At 47.1% G+C, this 19,701-nt stretch overlaps 1 protein-coding gene across 1 annotated transcript in view; it reads left to right on the plus strand.

Annotated features, from left to right (window-relative positions):
- NPLOC4 (NPL4 homolog, ubiquitin recognition factor) overlaps nucleotides 1-19,701 on the plus strand; it is an 847,851-nt gene that overhangs the window by 455,994 nt on the left and 372,156 nt on the right. Inside the window, exon 12 of the mRNA XM_069655142.1 lies at nucleotides 4,446-4,606. Coding sequence (XP_069511243.1) covers nucleotides 4,446-4,606 — 161 coding nt within the window. The remainder of the gene's footprint in view (nucleotides 1-4,445; nucleotides 4,607-19,701) is intronic.

Here is a 19,701-nt window from a genome sequence, read left to right on the forward strand (position 1 = left end):
TTCATGCCGTTTCTTTAAGAATTCTCTTCTTTGATTTAGGGTACCATCAGTACCCTCATCTCTCTTTGGAACTGCTGTTCTTTCAATTGGCTGAACAATCAAACCCACCCCTTTCTTCTCTGATACCAAGGATAAAGGGACTTGCTCACTGGAATGGAGTTCACGATATGCAGAGGCAAACCTCTGATGTACCAACGTCATTGGGGGGCGGATCCGTGCTGCTGAGCAGAGCCGGTTGTAGCGCAGAGAAGGACCTGGAAGGGAAATCCAGACTTCAACTTAAGGAGATATCGGGAGAGAAACCTGAGGAGGAGAGAAACTTGGCCAACGAGATGCCGGGCTGTGCAGAGTTGGCAAAGCCAAGCAGAGCTGGCCCAGTAGAAGCACCCGGAAGGAGGGTCCAGACGGAGACTCGGGGAGACACGCGGAGAGAAGCCAGAGAGGGAGATGAACTTGGCTGACATGGCACAGGGTTGTGCGCAGTCAAGACTGATCAGCGCCCGGACCAGAGGGATGGCGGGACCACACGCAGGACATGGTTTGCATGGAACCCAAAGAACACTGCTGAACTCGGCGAAAGAAAGGGGAACAAGTCCCCCCGTTCGCACCATGAGAAACCAGAAGGCGAGAAACAAGGCAAAGAGCGAGGAAACACTCCCACTGGCCGGAGAGCTGAGGAACAACTGAGAACGTCAGCATCAAGGTGTTAGGGAGAATTCTCTTATAAGGCTTATTTCCAAAACCTAGTGAGTCCCCCAGCAGCTTTGCTGGATTTTTTGGGTTTGTTTTTTTCTCCTGCTAAGAGTGAGACTCTTTTCCTCCCACGCTTAGGCATGATTTGAGGTATGTCTCTGACTTTTTGTGTACTTATGGACTATGGGGTCTTTTACTCCATAGGGCATCATCTGTTTTTTTGTGTATGTGTTACACAGCACCCTCAGTGCAGTAACACAGGGGTGTCATAGTGACCCCCAAACATAGACTCCATACCCTGGGACTGACTGTCTCCCAGGGCATGTAAAGTCAACATTGACTTTACTAGTCCAAAATTGTGAACAGAACCAGTACAAACCATCATATTGTGGAAGTACTGGAAGGGGTTAATTCGATTGCCCCTGGGTCTGTTTCCAAAGGGGCACTGTCCAGCCCCCCCCTTGTCGAGTTTCTGGCTGGTGGCAGTGGTTACCACGCAAAATATTCCACCAGAATATTTCCTATGGGATTTTCCCATTGATTCTAAACGCACCACTTTTTTGGTGCAATGTTAAAGATACCGCCGGTTTATTTATTTAATATTAAATCCCCGGTTGGGGCTTTCTGCCAGAACACTTTTCTAAAATGGCGTTCGTGTCCGTCTCTGTAGCTCCGACCAAGGTCGGGCCCTTTGTTCCACTTTTTGGCAGGCTTCTCCACAGAAGCACTCCAACTAGTGCCACTCTGTCTAGATTCCACAGGATGTGTGGGTGGGGGAATTGGTACCCTGGACTGTGTTGCCTTAGCAACTGAGCCTTAGCAACTCAAGTCACACTCTGTTCTGATTGGGCCAGTGGTGAGCCGCCCGGCTCACTGTTTGAGTAACAGCTAGGCTGTTGAATGGGGGTTTTTCTGCATAAAAGCAGGGCTTTTGGGACTGGAACTTCAGAAGTCGCCATAGGACCTAAGAATCCGAAGAGGGAAGAAGCTGAGCCATCTGCAACGACGACACCACCGGTGGAGCCCTGCTGCAACGAACTCACCACTTTCCCAATGACAAGAGAAGATCTTCTGCTGGACGAGTCGTCTTCCTTTGAGCTGGTGGGATCAACCAGTTCGCCCCTTTCGCCTTCCAAAGACGTCTCTTGGTCGAATCGCCCTTGCCAAGCACCCCAGCGGCCGAATAGCCACGCTTCACCACTTTGACCGCGAATAAAAGGAACGCACCTTTTAACCGACGAACTCCATGGCTGGTTTCATCCCTGTGCAGTGCCTCGACTCCAAGTTTCCTCCTCAACGAGATCCTCTCTTCCCCTGGTCGAAACAACGAACTGCAACCACTGCCAGGAACAACTGCCACCGCTGGAGCTTCATCTCTCTTTAAGGTACTGTGTTCTGCCTGGCCTCCCTCTCCACGTATTGCTAAAGGTGACCTTTAAATCCTTGGCTTTCCAACTGGGTTGGCCCCAGACCTTCTAACTTTACTTCTTGAATCACCCCAAACTCTTTTGAACATTCTGCAAAGACTTCTGGTGCATTTTAAACTGTGTGATCTTGGGCACATTTCGCTTTGCTCCATTTAAAGTGGGCCTGGCCTATGAACTTGGCTCTACAGTGTATACTGCTTTGACTCCCTTGCTTTGAACTTCGAAAACTGTTGGGAACTGTTTTAATTTTATGCCCTGCCTTTTTCTCTCCCTTTAACTTAACTATTGGAGTGCCATCTAGGTTACACGCTCACATCTGTTTTAACAAATATTGGTGTTTTAAACTCTGACTTGTCTAATAGTCATCAAGGGAGGTGTTTATACTTTACCTGACTGTGTTTTAGCTTGCTTTTGATTTAGAGTGCTAGTGTGTTGTCTAATGTGTGTTTTAAATAAATAATATACTTTTGATACAAAGCTCTGGTCAGTGTTTGTTTGCTCTACTGTGTTTTTGGCCCTATTGTGTATACTCTATATACTGCCCTACTCTTCTTGAGAGAAGTCTGACTGCTCAGCCACAGCTACCAGGTAAATCTGGGTGGTGCAGACTGCTACCAATTGGGTTTACTGCTTACTCCTGTAGTCTTAATCTTTTTGCAGAGTTCCCCAAGGGAACTGCACAGGATTCTGCCTAACACAAGGGACCCGAGTGACCTCGTGGGAGCAGGACCTGCTTTTAGAGAAGGTACGTGGGTTCCTGCCAGTTGACGGGGGAACAGAGACCAAACCAAGTCGGGGGCGGGGGGTGGTTGCAAGAACCCTGAAAACCTGAGCATTGGAATCCACCAAACGCAGAAACCAAGGGAAGAATACCCCTCGGAGGAGATACTCTTCCTATCCCTACGGGTCGAGTGAGAATCTGGGAACAAGACTGTCCAGGAAGCCAGTAGGGCCCTGTAAAGCAAAGCAAGAATCAGCCCAAGGGACAAGATTAAGCAAACAGCCCTTCTACAAACTTTGAGAGTATTGACCTTCTTTGGTGCTTGCAAATTTAGGATAGTTATCTGAGGAAAAAACCCCTTTTCTTTATTTGTTGAACTGTGACAACATGAACTGATAAATTCAAGAAAACTGATAAAGAACCGTGACACTAAGAGAGATTCCTGGAACCACTAAAACAGAGCAGAATAAAGAACTCTGGTGCAACCTATATTGCCCATTTTCCCCTTTTTGGTTATTTTTCCAAATGGTAGTGCCAGTTTAGAATTTCGGAATACGACAGAGGACACACTGTTATTTTCTCTCTAGATACTAGCACCCTTAATTTCGTTTGCTAGGTAGGGAAACCTCCCGGTGTCCAGTCATAATTTCGAAAACATAATTTCGAAAGTCAAAAAAGTCGAATCAAAAATGTCGAAAAAAAAATGTCTGGTTTTTTTTCGATATTTTTTTTTGGGCTCTAGTTTCTGTGAAAAAAATAGGTAAAAATAAAAAAAGGGGGTTGGGGGGGAACCCCCCCATTTCGAAAAAAAAACGTCATTAAAAAAAAAATTCGAAATTTTTTTTTTCGACTTTTTTTTTTCGACTTTTTGACTTTCGAATATTTTGTATTCGAAATTATGTCTATGAACCGAAACTCCCTATTAAGCAGTAGGGTCAGTAAGGCATTTTCTTTAAGTTAAATGGCAGCATTGTAAACCTAATGTGTCTTCTGGACTTCCTTCTGGTAAACCACATTGTATATATTGTAACTATATTTGTGTTGATACATAATGCGATTTTTGCTTTACAAATCGGTTCCCTTGCCAGATCCAGTGTGGCTCACACATGGAAAAAAGTGATTTATTTTGTCATAAATGATTTTTCTATCAATAGGTTGTTCTGAGTGGCTGCTGTTACTATTAGAGAATTCCTAGTTGATGTTTTCTTTGAATGATACAAATTGAGAGTAACCTAATAGTCAAAGGCACTTGCACTTTATGGCTAAACAGCTTAATTGTTTGTCCTGGACCTGCTCATGTGTTGTGTATTGTGACAGTTTTTGTGATGTGCTATGGCAAGAGATAGTGTCAGGAGAAAACGAGTCAATTGAGGACCATAGAATCTTTAGTGTTGGTATTCTTTCAACCATAAAAGGTGGAGGGAGATTAGAAATGGATACCCGGCTTAAACTGCAAAATTCGGGTTTCTACATTTAGACAAATAGTTGTACCTTTTTGCTACCTTTGCTGGGCATTTGAAGACCTCCATAGATGTGGTTGGAAGAACGATCTACTAAGAGAGGTCTTAAGGAAATAGTTTTATCATAAGGTTTTTGTGTTCCAGGTGGTCCAGACAACCAAGTGCATTTCGAGGGTTACCAGGTATCCAATCAATGTATGGCACTGGTGCGTGATGAGTGTTTGCTGCCATGTCGTGATGTGCCAGAGCTGGGCTATGCCAAGGAATCCAGCAGTGAACAGTATGTGCCTGATGTGTTTTATAAGGTGAGCAACAAGAATTAAGTTGTCATAACCACTGAAAATAATCTGCTATCCTCCCTTGCCAGTCTTGAGAGGCGGGGTTTGGGGAACAGGGGGTGGGTTATATAGTGGTAATTTGAATGCAAACCCAACGTTGGTGTACTCTGTAGATGCCCCTTGTGGCCTTTCTGTTCTACATAGCACCAATGTAACACTCAAATCAGACCCATTATAACAATTATAATTTATACTACTGTGGCCTATTCCTTGTATTCCGTACTGATTAAAAACATATCCCCTGGTGGCAGGACCAAAGAATTCGATAACACTGGCAAAGCCATACCCAATATTTGTCCTATCCTATGGGTTTGCTTCAAAGTTCTTTTTTATGCTTTGACAGCGCCGGAAGGCTGACACTCATCACACCATTCACTTCCATAGAGCTTTTTCCCTGCTCACACAGTGGCAATGTGGGTCCCTTGTTCTGCCTACACCCTTGGGCAGAGGATTTGCAAAATATAGGTTGTGCAGCAGGCCTTTCCTGGTGCTGACCAGCACAAGCTCTGAATGGAATGTCTAGACAAAGACAATTCCTGCGACCTGCACATTCTCTGTGACAAATTCTAATTTGTCACCAGTGAAATGCTATAGAACCTCTATGGTCATCCACCAAGGATGGTTGGCGTATTGTCACCATTGTTGAGGAGATTTTTCAAATGTGTCCTGAGGGTTTAGAAAAACCAATCTGTAATGCTAGGCAGGGTTTGCACCAAATTTAGTCCTGACTACCACTAGAGTGAGGGGTGGTATTAAAGTACAGTTAGTCTCACATAATAAAGGTACGTCCACACAGTATATTTCTTATGTAGTCAAACATTTAACAAAGTACTTTCAAATGTAGGCACAGTATTATAAACAATAAAGAGTTTAGAGACACAAGCACATTCAAAGTCAGTAGCACACACTTTTACAGTAGAGCCTAATGTATAAGCTATTTAAGACTTTACAAGTGTTGAACCAGTGCACAACCTTTAAAAATCCAGTGTTCCTAAAATGGCAAACCCCTCTCTAAATTCATCTGCAGTGAAATTGACCAGGTAGTTATTCAGTAGGTAAGTTATTCAGTAATTGCAAGGAATTTAGATAGTTTATAAAAGTTGTCTATTGATTTAAACGGGGCAAAGTGTAGGCAGCTCACAGTTATTGTTAGTTATTATTAAGTCTGGAGAGGCTGGTGAAAATCACCATAAGCGATCAGCTAAAAGCCTGCTCATCAGAAGAGCTTTATACAATCTCTTTAAGGATAAGGCTGCGCTCAAGACCAACTCCTCATTCCTTTTTTTCTAAATTCTTTATTATTTGAGTGTGAAATGTAAAACAATGTAAACATAAAATGTGAAGTCTCCCCAAGGTGTGCAAACACACGTCACCGCATCAGACAACATTAAGACATATCTTAGTACGCTCAAACATGGGGGAGAACGTAAAAAAAATCATTAAAGCTATTAAATAAGCCCTCACTAAGTTTCCATATCGGAGGAGGTAGCGAACCTCGTGAACAACAATCCGCCCCAGAAATCTACCCAACAAAATAACCCCTTTGTATGAATTGTGTCCTCCCACGTATTCCTCATCTTATGATAATATCTTCGTTTCCAGCTTCAACTCGGCTGACGTCATCGCTGAGTACATACACCACGCGCAGCGCCTGTTGGCTTCAGTTCAATTTTTTCTGCGAATGTGATTGCTTCGAGAATGTGTCGAGCTTCAGTTTTCACAAAAACGTTTCGAGGTGGCCTCGTCTTCAACTCCTACTACTTGTGCTTCTAAAGTGCCTAGATTGCAGCACCAAAATGTCCATCACAGACCCGCATAAAATATGCATCTGGTGCCTGGGCGTCGAGCACAAAACCGCTGACTGTCAATCCTGTCATTCGATGAAAGGTAAGGTTCGAAATGTGGGTCATCCCAGGAGTCGATCGATACATCGCCTTAAAAAAAAAGGTAGAAAAAAATCCAACTCAAGGTGCACACACTCCTCTTCTTCATCAAAACAATGGAAGAGAAGGCATAGATCACCCTCTCCTTTTTCTTCCTCTGAGGAAGGGAGCGTAGTCTGCCCGACTAAATCCTCCCACAAAGATGAGTGGGAACTCTTTAGAAAGAAAATGTGTAAAACCTTCGAGGAACAGGCCCAGTCCTCCTCCAAACATAAGAAAAGTGGCCTTGCTACAGTCTATGGCGAGCATAAAGCCAAGGCGCAAAACCTCTCAAGCTGGGTCAAGTCTGATAACTTGAGATGAGACATTGTCAGAAATAAATATTGGATTGAGGGTCGAGTCCAAGGACAAAGCCTTGTTCTCCAGCATGGGATCTGGCATGGATTCACATGCTCATGAATATTCCCTGTCAGGCTGGGAATCCTTGTTAAAAGAAAAAACAGTTTCACTTTCCCTTACAAACTGTATTTCTCCTTTAAATCAATCACTGTCCTCTGGGTCATACTGCCCGCAATCAATGCCAGCCCTCTCCCTAAGGCGCTCCTTTGCCAGTCATCTTCAGATTTTTACTGCACGCTTCAGTGCTGGGTCATCAAGTTTGCTCTGCGAGCTACTTCTGTTTTTTCGTGTTTTGACAGAAAAAGGTTCCATTTGTGTTCCGAAAGGACCTTGATGCTCTTTTTCTCCATCTGCCGGCAGGTGGGGTCCATTGTCTATGAATTTCAGCGCCCTTCAAGGGCAAAGATCGTCAGAGTTTCCAGAAGGCCATCAGGCCTACTCCGTACCCTCCGACCTTGACAGAGGAGATGGAGGGAAGGTCCCTCTTCAAGCACTGCACAAAGTGCGAGCTACGGAACGTGTTTGTGGAAGACAAGCACCTACAATGCCTCTACTTCCTGCACCTGGACCATAAGGAGGTGGAGTGCGAGATATGCCTGATGTTCTCCAAGAAGACGACAAAGGACAGGCACAGGATACTGTCGGAGTGGCTTAACGCTAAAGCCTCTGCCCCATGCCCCGAGCAGGGTCATGCCTCTCCCAGGACTGACCAGTCTAAGGAGCAGTCTTTTAAGTCCTTTGAGGGCGTCTCATACGTAGGGGCCCACGACAAGGCCAAGAACTGCACGTCCGAGTCTACCAGAGTTGCAGCGGAAACGGGTCCCATGGTGGATAGGGCGCGATTAATGTCGCCCTCCGCCTCCATTGCCAGCCGGCAATTGAGCTTGCAGAACTTCCCAAACAGGCCCAATCGGCACAGGCTAAGACTTTGTCAAAGATAGAGTTGGTGGTGGCTGCTCGAACAACGGCAAAGGGAGCTGACCCTGTGAGGGTAGCCAACCGCAGCATAGAAAGTATCCTTGCCCCCTAGGCGCGACACTGCTGCAGTGACTTTGGCAAAGTCTGCTGGCACGCCAGAAGGGGGGAGACCGTCTCAGGCCCCGGTTCAAGCCGCAAAGGGGGTTCAGACCCGAATCACGCCCAGGCTCCAGTGTGTCTGGAAGTGCAGGAAGTAAGGAGGGTCCCAAAGCCTCCCTGTCCTTTGACTCTAGTTGTGCCCGAGTGAAACCAGTTCTGATTGGCCAGCTGGCTGTCCAGAAGGACAGCCTTGCTTAAAATGCGAGGTTTTTGGGACTAGATGAGTCGACCACTAAAGGGTAACATACGACAAAGAAGATAAGAAGAGACCCACCTGTACCTTGAACTGCCCGATGAAGCCCTGCAGCTGTGCTGACCCAGTTTACCTTTGCACTAGGAAGACCTGCAAGGGACGACTTCCTTTTTTTTTTGGGCTGGTGGGACCAACTAGCCTACAGACAAGCTTCATTTTGACGCAACCACCGACTTGCTGCGACTTTCCAAGGCTGCAGAATCCCAGTGCCCGGGGACCCCGGACCATCATCAAGTGCATTGTGTTCGGAAGTGAGAATCTCGCCAACACTTTGTGAAAATAGTCATCCAGAGTCCCCTCACCAGAGTCCAGGACTGAGGGGTCAAGTGTCTTCTAACTAGAACACTTTGTTCTTCTTTGGCACTGAGAAAAAGGTGCCAAAACCACAGAGAGACGCTGAATCAAGGAGAATCCATTGCTGTTGAGTCCCGCTATCTCGACTGCTGCCGCAGGAGCCCACCTGACTTCCCCCTTTCATCACCACAACCAAGGACCAGGAACAAGGGTCTGCTACACTGCAACAGGAAGGCATCCAACTGGAACAAATTCTTCAGTTCACAGGTACTGTGGGGCTTTGGGTATATCAACCTTTTGCCATTTGGGGTGCTTCCTACCTTGTGGAGTGCTATTTTAACTTCTTTACAGTTGACCTCAACTCACTTACACTGTCCCTGCAGCTTGTGCTTCTTCAAGGTATCTTCTCTTGAGTTGCTGTGATTTTCTGATAGAAAATGTTTTAGCAAAGTCAGTAGTTCAAAGAAGAGAGCATCGGAACCTTGAACTGGCCCATTGACGACTTGGGATGTCCTTGCTCCCTAAAGACCCCCTTCTGAATTTAATGGCTTTGGCAGTTCTTGTTCCCTTACAGGTTTTAATTGTTGAACACTATTATTGCTGGGATAAAAGACTGCCTGCATCCCTCTGGGAGAATATAACTGTTTTTAGAATTACAAAGTATGTTCTAATGTAACTATAACCTTTCCCTCCTTATAACTCTATTGCAATGGTGATCACAAATAAGTGTTATTACTGACCTCAAATGACGTCACACTTTCTGCTGGAAAATGTATAACATATGAAACGTTACTCACCTGCCTTATTCCTTCTGCTACAAATTGAATCTTAACTTTGGGATTAATGTTACTATTAGTTTCAGCTTTTTAAAGAATGCTTTAAATATCATTATGTGCATATATAAATAAATATTTATGATATAACTTTGCGTGTAAGTGTTTACTTGGATATCTATATTTACTGATTTCATTTTACAGCTCTGCGGCTCACATTACCCCTCTTAAGATAAGCCTAGCTGCTCAGTCACACTACCAACTTGTGTAGTACAGCCTTATATTAAAAGGTCGGTTCTCCAGCATGGGGTCTGGCATGGATTCACATGCTCATGAATATTCCCCGCCGTCAGGCCGGGAATCCTCAGTAAAAGAAAAAAGTTTCACTTTCACTTACAAACTGTCTTTCTGCTATAAACCAATCACTGAGCACTGGGACATACTGACCCCAGCCAATGACTGCCCTCTCCCTAAGCCCCTCCTCTGGCTCTCATCTTCAGATTTTTACTGCACGTTCATGTGGGAGTCCTCGTGTTTCGCTCTTGGAGCTTTTCTGCGTTTTTCCTGCTTTTTTGCTATGGAAATTCCTATTTTTGTTTAATAGAGCCTGAGTGCACTCTTGTTCTTTGTTAGGCAAACAGGGATCCGTTTGTCGGTGTCTTTCAACACCCTCAAGGGCAGAATCGTTGAGAGTTTTTCTTTGATTCCAGAAGGCCCTCGTGCCTACACCGCACACTGGACATGTCGGAGAAGGATGGGGGCTCCCTCTACAAGTTCTACACCAGCTGCGGTTTGAGAAATGTGTTTGTGGAAGACAGGCATTCCCAGTGCCTAAACCGTCTTCAACTGCGCCACAAGGAGGAGGATTGTGAGATCTGCCTTGGGTTCTCCAAACGCACCATCAAGGATCGGCACATTAGGCTGGCGGTGTGGCTCAACGCCAAGGCCTCTACCCCGTGTGGCGCGCAGGGGCATGCCTCACCCAGGACCGGCCAGTCTGAGCAGGCTTCCAAGTCCTTTGAGGGCTCCATCTGTGGGGGCCCAAGACAAGGCCAAGCAGTGCAAGTCGGTTTCCATTGGGGTTGCCGTTCAAGCGGGTCCTGCGACGAGCATGGCTCGCTCATCTTCTCCATCTGCCCGATCTCCAGCCATCGCTCCAGTTCTTTGTTGAAGAGGAAGTCGGCTACCCCAGGATAAGGTGTCCGACCTGCCTATGAGGGCCCAGGTGATCCAGACGCAGTCGTCCTCGACTATCGAGTTGGTGGCTGCTGCCCTTTTGAGGGCAAAAGGGGCTGACCTGGGCAAGTTTGCCCCAACGACAGCCAGAGCGACTCTCCCTCCCAGACGGGAGGCCTTGACCAAACCGGTGGAAAAGACACCGGAGAAGAGATTGCCGTCCCGGAGTCCGAAACCAACCCCCTCAGGACACAAAGGGGGCAGAGGGTGGGTGGAAGTGACCCAGGACACGGATATTTCTTCTTCAGACAAAGAGGACATGAGGTACTGGAGGATGTGACGGATGACAATGGCGGAAACAGAGGATGAGGACGACGACAACGGCGCGATCGCTGAGGACGACTATGATGGCGGGATTGCCGAGGGGGCCGGCAACCACGGTGGAAACGCTGAAGAGGACGACGCAGGCGCTGAGCCCAGAAAGCCTACTCCCCGGACACCTCCCAGGGACTTGTCGCAGGACATTCTTTCGACTCTCCACACTCTGGTGTCGGAGATACCGAAGAGGATGCTGATGGCACCGCCGGCCCCAGTAGCACCCAGCCCACCACCGCTAAGAGGAAGTGGCACCCTATGCCCCCTCATCAGCCTCCCCACATGCCTTCTCTCCCCTAGGTATACAGGGACAGACGCGACGACTGACACTGATGAAGACATCAGCATCTCTTCCCCCTCCGAGGCCTTCTCCCCGGACGAAGTGGGCTCGTTCCATGCTTTTATCGCCCAGGCATCGGAAGTCTTCCAGCTAACACCGAAGGAGACTAAGAAGGAAGGCTAACTTTATCAACGCCGGGAGGCTAAAAGGAAGACCATTCTGGCAGTGCCTCTCCTGGACGACATCTGGGATGAGGGCCTGGTGCTATTGAAGAACCCCGCCTCAGCCCCAGAGAAAAGAGACCTGCTGGAGAAGACATACCGGGTCCTGGAGTCTGCACTCAAGTGCTTGCGGTCGCAGCCCTCACCAGGCTCGGTGGTGTCGGCGGCTGCACGTAAGAAGTCTTCAACCTGTCATCCTCAACCTCCGTTCCCCTGGACGGCGAGGGGAAGAAGTTGGATGCCGTGGGTAGAAGGGTCATCTACGACGGTCAAGGCAGCAAACACTTTAGCGATCCTGGCCAGATATGACCAGGAACTATGGTACAAGATGGCCCCACTTCTGGAATTCCTCCCAGAGGACAAGCGGGTCGAGGTGCTGGAGATCCTCCTGGAGAGTGAGGTGGCATCGGTCCACGCCATCTCCGTGGCCCTGGACATTGCAGACACAGGGATCTGCCAAATGGGGAACGGGGTCTGCCTCAGTCGTCGTGGCTGGGTGAGAACAACCAACTTTAGGCAAGAAGTTCTGACATGAGTCCTGGACATGCCTTTCGACGTGGACATAAAGGCTGTCGATTTGCTGCAGGCCATCAAAACCGACAGACGGCCTGTGCCCTGGGCACACTGCAGCAACACTGTCCTTTCGGGCCTAGGGAGGGAAATCAGGCAGGTCGTCTAAGGGTTTCGGCAGTGGATCATTGTACCGCCAACCCTCCAGCTCCATGACCCAGGAGGCCTACAGGAATTGTTCCAAAGCTTTTGTAGGTGGCTGCCGTCGCTCCCAAGATGGCACGCATGCCCTTAAGGAACTGGCCAAGCCGTCGGGGGTGGCTGTGGGGGGGGGCACCCCGGTGGGAGGCTGGCTGGCGGGCTCATCAGCGTGTGGGGAAACCTCTTCACCGACCGATGGGAGCTGGTCTCTCTCTCGCCCACGGACACACTTTAGAATTCCGTCGGAAGTGTCAGTGGATGCCCCCGGTTGCCCGGCAGGAGGAACGGGCCAGGGTGAGAAAAGGGGTGATAGAGCTGGTCCCAAAGCGACTCCGGGGCTCCGGAGTCTATTCCAGATACTCCTTAGTAAAAAGAAAAAAGACCGTGGGCTAGAGGCCCATTCTCGACCTGCGACAACTCAACAAATACATAAAGTCCCAAAAATTCTTCCACATCCCCATTCACGAGAACCATCAAACGTTCCTACGCTTCATCACACAGGGAAAACACTACCAGTTCAAGGCCCTTCCCTTCGGATTGAAGTTGGCGCCGAGGGTATTTACAAAGTGCCTGGCACTGGTGGTGGCCCATCTGCATCCACACGGGATATGACGATGGACTCATCCGTGCCAAGGCAAGGGAGATCGCACTCAAACACACTGAAAGGACCATCCGGCTTCTAACGGAACTGGAGTTCTCAGTAAACTATCCAAAGTCCTTCTTGATTCCATCGCAGAACGCACTGTTCCTTGGGAACAACACTGTCTCCTGCATGGGAGCACCCTCGGATGGCAGGATTGCGTCCATCCTGGGCAAGGTGCAACGGCTGTTGACACTGAAGACCGCCACAGTGAGGGCCATCAAGTCGCTGCTCTGCATGATGTTGTGTATCTACCTGATCAGACTCTGCAGGTTGCGAATGCGACGCCTTCAGGAATTCTTGGACGCTCAGTAGATCCAGGTGTCCCGATGATTCGCAGACAAGATGGTTCTCGACAAGGCGTTCCGTCGAGCAATAAGACGGTGGGGTGTGTGCTCAAACATCTCCAGAGGCATGGATTTCCAGAGTCCCCATACCAGCAGACCGTCACCACGGATTCCTCCCTGGAGGGCTGGGGAGCATACACCAGATGTCTCCATACCAGAGGCCTGTGGCTACCGGACGAGAGAGATCGCCACATCAATGTCCTGTAACTGCGAGCAGTGTTCTGTGCCCTCAGGTCTTTTCTTCCGTCCCTCAAGGACAAGGTGTTGAGGGTCTTCACGGACAATACCACCAAAATGTCCTACATTAGGAAGTAAGGGGGCACCAGATCCCCAGCGCTCTCCAGAGAGGCGCAGGACTTGTGGCACTGGGCCATCACCCAAAACATGTTCCTCATTCATTTTCACCTGGCGGGAGTCCAAAACACCATTGCCAACTCCCTCAGGGAACTTTGCTCCTGCCACGAGTGGGAACTTCAGCAGGATCAGGTGGACAGTCTCTCTTCCTCAGGTGGGGCAGACCCCAGGTCGACCTGTAAGCGACAGCGACAAACTCCAAATGCCAGCAGGTTCCACCAGCCGAACAGCATGGGGTCCGGGTTTTACTTCCTGTGGGAAGGCCTGTTCCTGTACACATTCCCACCGTTGCCCCTCCTACTGCTAGTCATCAATAGACTCAAAAGATGCCGATGCAGGATGATCCTCTTCACCGCGGCATGGCCGAGGCAGATTTGGTTCCCGGACCTTCTCAGCTTGTCGACTGTTAGGAAGAATCCTCATGTATGGCTAATTTCCCTCGCCTAGTGAGTCCCCCAGCAGCTTTGCTGGACTTCTGGAGTTTATTTTTTTCCACTTGGTAAGAGTGAGAGCTTTTCCCCACTCTTACATGTGTTTTGCGATGCGTTTCTACCTGTTTTCGTGATTGTGGACTCTGAAGTACACCACTTCAGTAGCCCCCTTCTTTGTGTCACACAGCACCTTCAGTGCTGTGGCACAGGATTGTCTTTGAGACTTCCCTCGACTCCATTTCTGAGGCGACTACCGTCCCCCAGAAAAGGGTAAAGTTACCATTAACTTTACTTAGTCAATCTACCACAGATCCAGTACAACCCATCTTCCATGGAGTACTGGAAAGGGTTAATTCGTATCCCTTTTTATTTGTACCTCCTAGAGCATTGTTTCGCTCTTTTAACATTTAGACTTGGCTGGTGGCAGTGGTATCTACCCTAACTTTTCTACCCCATTATATTAGATAAACGTGGTACTGTTCTTGGCTATTATATTAGCCTCGAACATAAACCTGCTTGACCAAATTGTCTTTCTTTTGGCTCCGGTTGGGTTTATTCGACATTTCTTTTTGTTAAAGTCCTTCTTGTGTGTGTCTTTGCGCGGCAAACTAGGTTTGCCTTCTTTGTTCACTGTCTTTTGGCGAGCTTCTGCTCAGAAGCCCTCCTCAAGGCACCTGGGTGTCTACACCGCTCTCTCACATTCAGCCCACCTAGTCCACCCCCTGCAAAGGGTATCCTAGGAAACCCAAGTCGCACTTTGTCATGATTGGCCAGGGTAGTTGTCCGGGCTGGTCAACCCCCCTGCTGGGTGATTGACAGCCAGGCTGTGTGAATGGGGGGGTTTTCGCATAAAAGGCAGGTCTCTTGGGCTAGAAGTCGGAGAGTCGCCACTGGAACTACAAGGAACCAAAGAGAAGCGGAGAGAACGACAGCTGCTGCAACTACCCCGTCCCGGTGAAGCCCTGCTGCAGTTCTGAGCTATCTTCCCTTCAAAGACTCAGAGAAGATCCAGTCCGGAGTCTTCTTCCCTTGAGCTTGGTGGGGATAACCAGCTCATCTTCCACAGCCAGAGGATCCTCTTCCTTGGTCGAAATAGCTGCACGCTGCTGTAGTGGTCCGGATAGCCACCTGAAGAGCCTCTCCTGTTTTTAAGGAGCGCACCTTTTATTCCTCGTCGCTGCTGCCGGCTTCATCCCTGTGTGGTGCAGACCCCCTTCAGACGTCCTCCTTCACAACGAAGCTCCAGGAATCGTGGGTCTGCGGGAAACCAATAGGAACAACTGCCAGGGCACCAGCTGTACCATTGGAACACGGTACTGTGTTCTACTTGAGGAAACTGGGTGAAATCTTTTTCTTCATTTCCAAGGGCTCAGCCTGCGGTAGAATGGTCGAAATATTAAACCACTTCCACCAGCCATTTAAACTAGTGAGGGCAACATAAAAATGTTACATGAGAGAGTAGGATAAGGGGCTACTAGGTAACCCCCCCCCCGCACTCCACATAAGATGGTGACTGCTGGACCCACAAAGAGAAAAGGTAGGTAAAGTCAGTTTCCGTTTACTATTCTTGGGAACAGTAGTTCACAAAAGAAAAGGTATTTAAACCTTGTAAGAAATCTAAAGCATTTCTCTGTGACACTGCACTCAAGGTGCTGTGTGTCACGATACAGCAAGTAGATGCCTATGGAGTTTGTCAGACTCCAAAAAAAAGTGTAAACACATAATCCAAATCAGGGCAAAACACACGAGAGAGTGAGAAAAAGGTCTCTCACCCCAGGGTTCAAATTAAAATGTTCCACAGTCCAGCAAAGAGCTGGGGGTCTCAAAGGTTGAAGGGAATTAGCACAGAAATGAGAATTCTCCCCAACACAGCTTGTGACCCTATTAATGATTTTCTACAAACTATCTAACTTTGTGCAAGACTTTGATCTAAGAATTGCAACAAATCCATAGACTGTGTCCCAATTGACTTTGGCTGTCCTGGCTCCCTAAAGACTTATAGTCCATGCTTTGATACTGTTTGTCCCTCATAGGTGGTAGCTTAGTGTATGCTGTTACTCGGGAAAGGCTTATCTAGATTTCATTGGAAGATTTAGTTGTCCTCACATATATTGAGAAACCGTTTAAACTTTTTCCTTCCCTAACCTTTCCAAGTCACCTCAGGGTGTAGGAATTGTGTATGAAACATATCCAAAGATTATCCACTAACTTGTTTTGATTCTGAAAAGTAATTTTAAAGTATGTTTAAATTGTTACATGAATTGCCCTTTAAAAGAATGCTCATTTAAAAATGGAAGTTAATTAAATGAATAACTATTTATAATGGAAACCTTGAGTGTAAGTGTTACTCGGATACTTGTATTTACGGATTTCATTTGTACAGCTCACATTTTCCCCTCTTGAAATGGGCCTGGCTGCTCAGTTTCACTACCAACTTGTAGATCTATACCAAAAGGTGGGTTACCTAATGCCAAGCAGATGTAGTCTCACACAGTGCGACTGCACCAAATCCTACCTAACAAACACTTCCAAAGGTATTTTGGTAGTAGCAATAACATCAGACCACAGGGTGAGTGAGTTGCAATGTATGGTCAAACCACTCGAGAGTGCGCTAAGACCACTTCAAATCAAATGATATGCTAAGCTGTGTTGTCAATTCCACGAGATCTGCCCATAACGGCCTCAAAATAGTGAAAACAGTTATATTATTGATCTTGACAAATATTCATCAGTTGGTGATCAGGGATGGCACATACTACTGGGAATTAACCCTACCTTTTGAGGATTTTGAGCAAATATACTCTTCATAGATTACATTCATATTAAAGGCGCACCACAATTTAGGAATCTTATTCCTAGAAATCCAGCAATTAGCCCCGAGGACGACTTTGGTCGAAACATGCGTCGGCTGACTTTTTTGAGAATAAATCACTAACAGATGAAGATTTGTCAAGATCTTTGTTATCTAAAGCATTGACTTTGGAATAAAACTATTATTGAGGCAAAGCGCAATTTGCCAATACCAATAATATTACTGAGTGACTTGCAGGCATTATCCTGTAAACTTCTGTTTACCACCTTTTACAAGGATAAGGTTGTCCTTAAATTAAAACCCTCATTCCTACCTAAGATTGTATCGGATTACCATTTAGCACTGAAAATTATGCGTCCAGCCTTCTATCCTCCACCTCATCCTGGCAAGGAAGAGGAAAGATTTCATAGACTCGATCCAAGGAGAGCTCTAAGCTTTTAGTTTCAAGAATGGCGAAGTTGAGACGGCACGACCGACTTGGCTATACAGGACACAAACTAGGTTAGTCAGTTGCCAAACCGACACTATCCAGATGGATCATGCTAGGTATTTCAGAGTGCTGCAGGCTAGCTGGGAGATATCCTCAGAAGGTTTTAGTGCTCATTACACTAAAGCCTCGCCTTTTATGGAGGAAATGCTATGGAACAATCTTCCAATGTTGAGTAAAAGATAAAAAAATTGCATCTATGAGTCTAAAGGTTTCCACATGAAAATCAAATTAGCAGTAGAGCAGCCAATATAGGATTTCTGTGTACTTGCGTGTAGCAGTAGGAGGCAGGCCAAAGCAAGCTCAATTGTCCAAGTGAGTGTGTTTACCAAAACATAGCTGCAAGACCCAAAGAAAGTGTGACAGATGGGAGCAGCTGTATTCATATTTCATCTGTCCTATTTTTAACAAATATATTACACTGGGGCAGAAGATGGTGGTTATTGGAACATGGGATTTATAAGACTTTAATCACAGGATGTGAACTGACAGTAGCATGTACTTGCAGCTAATGCTTGTGCACGTCTTCGCTTTTTCTATTTACTTACAAATGCACACAGTGTGTGTAGTCAAAGATATCTGCTGCAATTAAATTCAACTTGAAAGCAAAATGGGGAAAGACCTCTGGAATATCCAAAATGGTCACACTTATTAATGCATAAACAAGAAATCCTCCGCCGTTGTAGGCACTTTTCTTAATGGTGTAAGTTATTGCGTTTATATTGAGACCACCCTTAACCTGGGGAGTTCCTTCCCAATCAAGAAGCCCTGCAATACTCGCTGAATATTTTTTTTAGCGCCAGCCTTACTCAAGGCTCATATATACATCACACAAATCTCCCCCTTGTTCTCACAGTGAGCCAAGAAACAGGCCGGGTGTAGAAAATATATTTTTATTTATTTGAATGACAAATAATGGAGATCACACTAAACGACCCGCCATCTTCTTTGTGGCTCTCAATTAAACTTCTTGTTACACAAATAAATCACACAAGTTGGTTGGTGTTAGGGAGAATTCTCCTTCTAGGGCTAATTTCCCTCACCTAGTGAGTCCCCCAGGAGCTTGGCTGGATTTCTGGAGTTTATTTTTTCCACCTGGTAAGAGTGTACATCTTTTTCCACTCTTACATGTGTTTTGGCCTATGTGTGTTTACTCACTGTGTGATCTTGGGCACTGGAGCACACCAATCCAGGTGCCCCTGTTCTTGTATGGGTTACACCGCACCCTCAGTGTAGTAACCCAGGGTTGTCTTTAAGACTTCCCCCTGACTCCATTTCACTGGGGCGGACTACTGTCCCCCAGAGAAAGGTAAAGTTGCCATTTACTTTACATAGTCATTTTTACCACAGACCCAGTGCACCCCATCTGACATGGAGTACTGGAAAGGGCTAATCTGTACCCCTTTTCTGTCTGTACCTCCCTGAGCATTGTTTCTCTTTTTTAACATTTACACTTGGCTGGTGGCAGTGGTATCTACCCTAACTTTTCTACCGCGATTATATTAGATAAACGTGGTACTGTTCTTGGCTATTATATTAGCCTCGAACATAAACCCGCTTGACCAAATCGTCTTTCTTTTGGCTCCGGTTGGGTTTATTCGCCATTTCTTTTTGTTAAAGTCCTTCTTGTGTTTTACTTTGCGTGGCAAACTAGGTTCACCTTCTTTGTTCAGTCTTTTTGGCGGGCTTCTGCAGAGAAGCCGCCCTCAAGGCGCCTGGGTGTCTGTAGGCTGAATGTGAGGGAGGGGTGTAGTCACACCCTGCACAGGGTATCCTAGGAAACACAAGTCGCACTTTGCCATGATTGGCTGAGGTGGTTGTCCCGGCTGGACAACCCCCTGCTGCGTGATTGACAGCCAGGCTGTGTGAATGGGGGTTTTGCGCATAAAAGGCAGGTCTCTTAGGCTAGAAGTCAGTCGCCTCTGGAACTACAAGGAACCGAAGAGAAGCAGAGAGAATGACGGCTGCTGCAACTACCCCGTCCCGGCGAAGCCCTGCTGCAGTCCTGAGCTATCTACCCTTTGACGACTAAGAGGAGATCCAGTCCGGAGTCTTCTTCCCTTGAGCCTGGTGGGGATAACCAGCTCATCTTCTTCAGCCAGAGATCTCCGCCGTGGTCGAAATCGCTGCACACTGCTCTAGTGGTCCGGATAGCCACCTGCTGAGCCTCTCCTGTTTTTAAGGAGCACATCTTTTATTTGTTGTCGCTGCCGGCTTCATCCCTGTGTGGTGCAGATCCCCTTCAGACGTCCTCCTTCACAACGAAGCTCCAGGAATCGTGGGTCTGCGGGAAACAAACAGGAACAACTGCCAGGGCTCCAGCTGTATCGTGGGAATAAGGTAATGTGTTCTACTCGAGGAAACTGGGTGAATCCCTTTTCTTCATCTTCAAAGCTCGTCCTTGTCTTCCCTCCTTATAACTTTTGCTTCCGAACATTGACAATATTCAAGTACTTTTGGGCTACGCTGAATCGTGAACTGTCTAACGGTGTGATCTTCGGCAACAGGTCTCCGGTGTCACTTTAATCTGGCTCCGACCCTTTGACTTT

The sequence above is a fragment of the Ambystoma mexicanum genome, chromosome 3q (assembly GCF_040938575.1).
Source record: "Ambystoma mexicanum isolate Mex_15411 chromosome 3q, UKY_AmexF1_1, whole genome shotgun sequence".
Classification (NCBI taxonomy): domain Eukaryota; kingdom Metazoa; phylum Chordata; class Amphibia; order Caudata; family Ambystomatidae; genus Ambystoma; species Ambystoma mexicanum.